A 7,163-nucleotide genomic window follows, 5' to 3' on the forward strand; every position below is an offset into this window, starting at 1 on the left:
TTCATGCGTGTGTATACACATACAAAAGTAAAAAAGAAAAAACATGTTCAAGTTCTGTTAAATTATTTATCATATGAATATACCCACCCAAAAGAAAATAATGGATAAGCTTTAGAGGAGTCAATTTAACCCATTTAAAGTGCTGGGGCTTATTTTTCAACTCAATATTAGCAAGGGAACTCTAACGAGATCCAATACATTCCATCTATAAGACCAAAAAGGGTGATAAAGTGTGTATTCCAATTGGAGGAAGGAAACACGTTATACTTACGAAAGACACATATTCTGATTCCAAAAAGGAAGGAAAGAAACGTCCCATCTCACTGAAATATCCAAGATTCTTCTGCACATAATATCCACACGAAAGTTATAAAATGGAGGAACTTAAAGTGGGATTAATTGAATAAAGAAACTATAAGTGTTTACCCTCAAAATCGAATAACAATTAAATTTGTAAGTGATTTTAAGGATACACGGATTAATTTAATACAAAATGATAAATTGGATTAAAACGAACAAATAGAAAGACAGTAAATTCAAACCACGCGGGGAGGATGTCTTCAGCCTTAATAAACTATTTGCCCTCGACCCGGAAACACAATGGTCAATATTGATGAATGAAAGAAAAGCTTAGAATAACGATGAAAATAATAGTATATTGCTTTGGATTGCGTGTTACAACCTTCTTAATGAAATATCAGACTCCCCTTTATATAGTATGAGAATCATACTCTAAGTATAACTCTATAAAAGGTAAAAAAATCTTCTATTTAATTGATTGTCGGTTCTACATCGATATGTGCCGAGAACCATGCCGTGATATCCAGCCGGCCACGGATATTATGATCTCCTGTTGGTCGTGCTTGATTGCCCGGCGACGCTCTCCAAAGCCCTTCAGGTTTAAGGTTTATCTCGAATCATGACCCGATATTGTCGAGATTATTGAGGGTCGATGGTCCCCTCCCCCCTCCCCCTCCCTGTACTCTTACTCGAGGATATCCTTGCTTCGATTTCGATCTTTCGCAATTATATCTCGAGCTCGTTTTACCCTGTTGGAGGCTGGAGTATATCATGAGCCCTATTTTTACCCGTACAAAGATAGTCCCCTCATTTCTCGGAAAGTAAGCTGATGAGAAACGACATAAGTATCCCGATTCCTTCTTCGATACACCGTGACATAAACGACAAAAACGCCGAAACGTTTCATCAGTCATGTCATAATGGCATTAAATGCATGTCAGCCGTCGGTCGTCTGTCCCTGGAGGCGAAGCGTCACGGCACCACTATAAATAACCCCTCTTTCGTTCACTTTTTACTTTACATTAAACCGTCTACACTCGTACCCTCAGGATTTCACTACTCTATTTCACATTCTAGTATTTTTACCTCTAGTATTCGAGATTTCTTTGAAATCTTTACTCAACACCCACTCAAGCCAACACATCTAAGCCTCCAGTTTTCAACCCTTTTCCATCTTCTTCAAGCTTTCTCTTAGAACAATGGAAAAAAACTCAAAATCTGACCCCCAAAAGGTTACTTCCACCTCCCAAATGACTACCGGAACCAATGAGACCACTTTCGATGTGGTCGTCCTCGGGAGATTCGCTGCTAATGTGGCCATCGACGAACTGACTTCTGAACCTCCCTTGAAGATGTTCATTCTTGTAATAGCCCATAAATTTCAAGCAAGGACATATTGGTCATTTAACAATCAAAATAAAAAAAAAAGAAAGAATAATACACAAAAAGAAAAGGGCTGAATCCCACCAGATTACAATCTGGCAAAAAGGAAAAGCAAAAAAAGGGATTAAGGGAAGGGGAAGGACTCACGGCAAACACAAAAGAAAAGAAAAAGAGGGCTTTGGGTAGTTGAAGGATTCTAACACAGGGAAAATCACAGACAACAATAAGTTAAGGGAAAATTTGGTGAAAAGCTTGGCAGCCACTTTTGAGAACAAAAGAAAACGTGAGATTGGCACTTTTCTTCCATTGAAGAATACCAGGAAAATTCAACGAAGAGAAACTAACTAAACAAAGAAGAAGAAGAAGAAGAAGGTAAATTCTTGAACTTAATTCATAGATTTGATTCATAAATTCCAATGCTATAGAGTTGGTGTTGAGAATTAGTTAAAAAATTTATATAAATGAAATAATAGAGTTCATGGAATTTTTCATGAATTGGTACTATAGGTTTGGGGTATAAACTTATATATTCTGTATATGCCAATTAAAAAAAGAAGAAGAAGAAGAAGGGATATTCCTTCAAAAACCTTTCCGTTTCGTTATTGATTGGTAATCAAATATGATTGCTACTAATATTGATGATATTGAAAAAATTTACAATGTAATTTTGATAGCAGTGAGTTGGGATACTGAAATGGGTCTTGATATTTCAAGTAGAATAAGAGGAATTTGTTGGGTTATTATAATTCGACGAATTAAAAGCCAAATATTAAACTCTGAGGGTTGGGCATTCTAAATTAGCTATGAATTAGCCTAAACATGAAAATTAACATGTGATAGATATCATATAATTATAGATTGATTGGAGAAAGTTGTACAAATTGCTCAAGGTGAAGCATTTGGTATTTCAGCACGAGTACTGTGAGTAGTAATCTTACCGCAATTTATTTTTTTCATAAATTGCATGATTTATACATGATTTTAATATGAATATGTTACCTATTATTTTGAGTTGCATGTGGGACAAGTCTTTTACTTGATATGATACTGAAATAGTTATTTGAGATGATTACCGTTGTTTTAAATATTCTTGTTGTCACTAGATATGTTTTACCGCTACTTGAATTTACGGTTATCGAAATACAATTACATGATATGATAAGGACCGAAATGCCCTATATTGTTTTGAAATATTTTCTTATGAGTATATACGGATTACAGAGACAAGTAGGAGTAGACTTTGAAGGATCTTGTAGCTAACAACGGGTTCGTTAGACCTGGTGCACCTTGTAATTAACGATTACCATTATAGCCCTCACTAGTGGGAATGTAGAACTAGCATACTGTTACTGATTTCCATCGAGTAGGGACTACCGTTATATTTGACTTCTTGCGAAGAAATCCACAGTTATACCGATTACATGATCCATTCATTGAAACCTCCCAAATATGAATATTGATATTATATAGTGGTTACCGAGCTTATTACTGAATTGTCAATTATATTATACTACAAGAAAAACATGATGAGACTGAAAATTGTTTATTGCTTCTGAAAGAGTATTTTATGATATTTTCTATTTAATATACTAGCATATTTTCTGACTTGTCCCCAAAAAAATAATATTTGTGGTTAAGCGTTATTACTCACTGAGCTAGCGACTCACTCCCCGCTATTTTTTTCAGAGACAGCAGTTGATGCAGGCGAAGGTTTTGTTAATTAGAGCGCACATGTTGATACTTCTTGGTGAGCCCCGCACTCGTTCGCGTGGGCGAAGAGTTTTATTTATTTGCTAGTCTTTTCTTTTGAACTCTTAGAGTTGCTCCATCGTTATCTTATTAGTGTCGTGAGTATTCTTTTGTTATTATAAACTTATGATGAGTATTGTACTTTCTTATCGGATTTGGAGATAAATTAGTATTTCTGGTTGTTAGTGGGTTGATTAGTAATGGTGGAGACTTGTTTTGGTTAATTGATAAGTTGTTGATTGTTTGGTTGATATTAGGATGGCTGGTTGATGATTTTGAGACATGAATTCTTTTTGGGATAGTCCAAAAATAGGGGAAACTCTGTCCGTTTTTCTGTAAAATACCGATAAGGCTTTCTTGGGAGCGCTTGCTCCTAAGCGCCGGTCTTGATCCTAAATTGGGTCGTGACAAAGTTGGTATAATAGCTTAGGCTTTAAGTCCCGAGTCATTGAGCAACGTTTAGTAGAGTCTTGTTCATAGGTATGTAGGCACACATACTTATGATCTTGAGGCTATTGAACATCTAGGAATGTTTTCCCTTTTTCATTCTTGATCGTGCGTTGAGATAACTTGAGATTTGACTTTGGAGTATTTCTTTCGCAGATGGCTAGGACACGCACACGCTCATCTACTGGACGTGGTGCTAGACGTGATACTACCCAAGGTGGCGGTCAAGTTGGGGTTCATCAAACTAGAAGACAAGCTGCTCCTCAACCTGAAGTTGGGAACATGGGTCAACTCCAAGCTACTATGCCAAATCAAGTGCAAGAATAGGGGGTTCAGGACGTTCCATCACTAGTGCCAATTGTTGTACCTACTGTTGCCTTACCTACAGACACAGTGGTAAGGTTATTGAATGTGTTAGAGGCATTGGTGCCTACTCATGGTGGAAGTTCAGTTTCTCATGCTACTTTACAGACATAAGTACCTGCACAAACTCAAACTTTCGGATAATTGAGCAGATCCTCAAAGTTTCTTGGATGGGACACTCAAGGCATTGCGTGCTCTAGGACGTTCTAGTGAGAGGGTCATGGAGCTTGAATCATACAAACTAGAGGATATGGGTAACACATGGTATGAAACTATATTGCTAGGAAGGCTAGCAGGAGAAGCCCCACTGACATGGGCCGAGTTCAGTAAGTTATTTATGGATAATTTTCTTCCAGATAGCCTGAGGCAAAAATATGCTAGAGACTTTGAGAGATTGGTTCAGACTCCAGATATGGATGTGTTAACCTACAACACAAAGTTTTGTAATCTGGCGAGATATGCTCCTTACTTAATGCCTACCCATGAAGCTCGAGTTCGGAGGTTTGTTGATGGGTTGGTTGGTCGTCTATACACTGCAGAAGCCCCACAGATGAATACTTTGTCCTACACTGATGCAGTCGATCTCGCTAGAAAGATTGAAAATAAAGGACGTGATGAGCGTGCAACTAGTGAATTACGTAAGAAGGCCAAGACAGGAGGATCTTTCAATGGCGGTTTTAGTGAAAATCGCAGAGGAGGAAATCAGGGACAACAACAACAGGGTTCTCAAACAAAGACACATTTGTCTTCACAGTCCGCATACATACCACATTATAGATAGGGTACTAGGGGACCATCATCATCATCATCTAGACATCGTAATTCTGGGCAAATATATGCCATAGCTCGAGTCTTCCAGAGCTGTGGTAGATCACATTTGGGCCAGTGTCGTGTTCTGACTGGAGAGTGCTTTTGATGTTTCCAGTTGGGACATCACTTGAGGGATTGCCCTCAGCCTCCGAGGAATTTCAATCAGACTTCTATTCAATCAGCTGCACCTACTCAGACTACTCGTAATACTTCAGGTACTACATGTACAGGAAATAGAGGTCGAGGTGCTGGATACCATGCTACTATGAATCAAGGACAAGGGAATGCTAGTAGAGGTCAGGAGAGAGTTTTTGCATTTACTAGACAGGATGCTCAGGCCTCGAATGCTGTGGTTAAAAGTATTCTCTATGCCTATTCATTTGATGCACTTGCATTGATTGATCCTGGATCTACTCACTCCTATGTGTCCTCGTACTTTGCTTTGAGGTTTTGTAGATAACCTGAGCTATTGAATGATCTTTTTCTAGTTGCTACTCCTGTTGGAGAGTCTCTATTAGCTGAATACGTGTATCGTGCTTGTCAGATTCAGGTTGAGGGTAGGGATACTCTAACTGACTTTATTGTACTTAATATGATTGACTTTGACATGCTGATGGGAATGGATTGGTTATCTTCTTCCTATGCTATCGTTGATTGTCATGCAAAGATGGTTAAATTTAAGATACCAAACGAACCCAGTTTTGTTCTAAAAGGGGGTCAGGTTCCAGAGACTTGTAAAGTTGTATCTTTTATGAAGGGTCTCTTAGCTATTGTAAATGACACAAGAAAGAAAATAATTAGTATAGAAAATGTACCAGTAGTGCGAGAATTTTTTATGTATTTCCTGAGGATTTACCAAGATTGGCTCCAGTACGAGAAAGAGATTTTGGTATTGATTTTCCACCTGACACACATCCCATATCAATACCCCCATATCGGATGGCACCAGCAGAGTTGAAGGAGCTAAAATAACAACTGCATGATTTGTTAGATAAGGGTTTTATCAGACCGAGTATATCTCCATTAGGTGCACCAGTACTCTTCGTAAAGAAGAAAGACGGATCCCTGAGAATGTGCATTGACTACAGGCAGTTGAACAAGATAACAATACGTAATAAATATCATTTGCCTCGTATAGACGACATGTTTGATCAATTACAAGGAGCTGCTCACTTTTCAAAGATTGACCTCTGTTCTGGTTATCATCAGCTTAGAATCAAAGATGAAGCTATTTCTAAGACTGCTTTCAGAACTCGATACAGGCACTATGAGTTTCTGGTGATACCTTTCGGACTGACTAATGCTCCAGCTGCATTTATGGATTTAATGAATAGGGTGTTCAAGCCATTTCTGGATAGATTTGTAATAGTATTTATTGATGATATCCTGATATATTCTCGTAGCCAAGGAGAACACGAGAATCATCTCAGGACTGTGTTGCAAACATTACAAGAACATCGGCTTTATGCTAAGTTCTCGAAGTGTGAATTTTGGCTAGGCTCAGCAGCATTTCTGGGGCATGTTGTATCCAAAGATAGAATTATAGTAGATCCTAAGAATACAAAAGCTGTGTTGAAATGGCCCATACCTACTTCTCCTACAGAGATTCGTAGCTTTTTAGGCTTGGCAGGCTATTACAAGCGTTTTGTGCAGGATTTCTCCAGAATAGCAGCACCACTGATCAAGCTAACACAGAAAAATGCAAAGTTTCAGTGAACGGAGGAATGTGAGTAGAGCTTTGAGAAATTCAAAACATGTTTGACAACTGAACCAATATTAGCCTTACCATCAGGTTCTGGAGGATTTACAGTATTCTGTGACGCCTCTAGGGTGGGATTAGGATGCATTCTCATGAAAAATGGTCGCATTATAGCTTATGCTTCGAGACAATTGAAAAATCATGAGCAAAACTATCCTACACATGATTTGGAGATGGCTGGAGTGGTATTTGCTTTAAAATATTTGGAGGCATTACCTATACGGTGAAACTTGTGAGATTTATACTGACCATAAGAGTTTGAAGTAAATTTTTCAGCAGAGGGATCTAAATCTTTGGCAACATCAGTGGATGGAACTACTCAAGGACTATGATTGTTCTATTTTGTATTATC

At 38.1% G+C, this 7,163-nt stretch overlaps 1 protein-coding gene across 1 annotated transcript; it reads left to right on the forward strand.

The window, feature by feature from the left end:
- Window positions 1-4,035: 4,035 nt before the first annotated feature.
- LOC138901828 (uncharacterized) lies at window positions 4,036-6,768 on the forward strand. The gene is made up of 5 exons (XM_070189624.1): window positions 4,036-4,165; window positions 4,395-4,999; window positions 5,168-5,411; window positions 5,541-5,786; window positions 6,044-6,768. The coding sequence occupies exons 1-5, from the start codon at window positions 4,036-4,038 to the stop codon at window positions 6,766-6,768; spliced, it is 1,950 nt and encodes a 649-aa protein (XP_070045725.1).
- Window positions 6,769-7,163: the final 395 nt, after the last annotated feature.

This window comes from Nicotiana tomentosiformis, chromosome 11, assembly GCF_000390325.3.
Source record: "Nicotiana tomentosiformis chromosome 11, ASM39032v3, whole genome shotgun sequence".
In the NCBI taxonomy this organism is placed as follows: domain Eukaryota; kingdom Viridiplantae; phylum Streptophyta; class Magnoliopsida; order Solanales; family Solanaceae; genus Nicotiana; species Nicotiana tomentosiformis.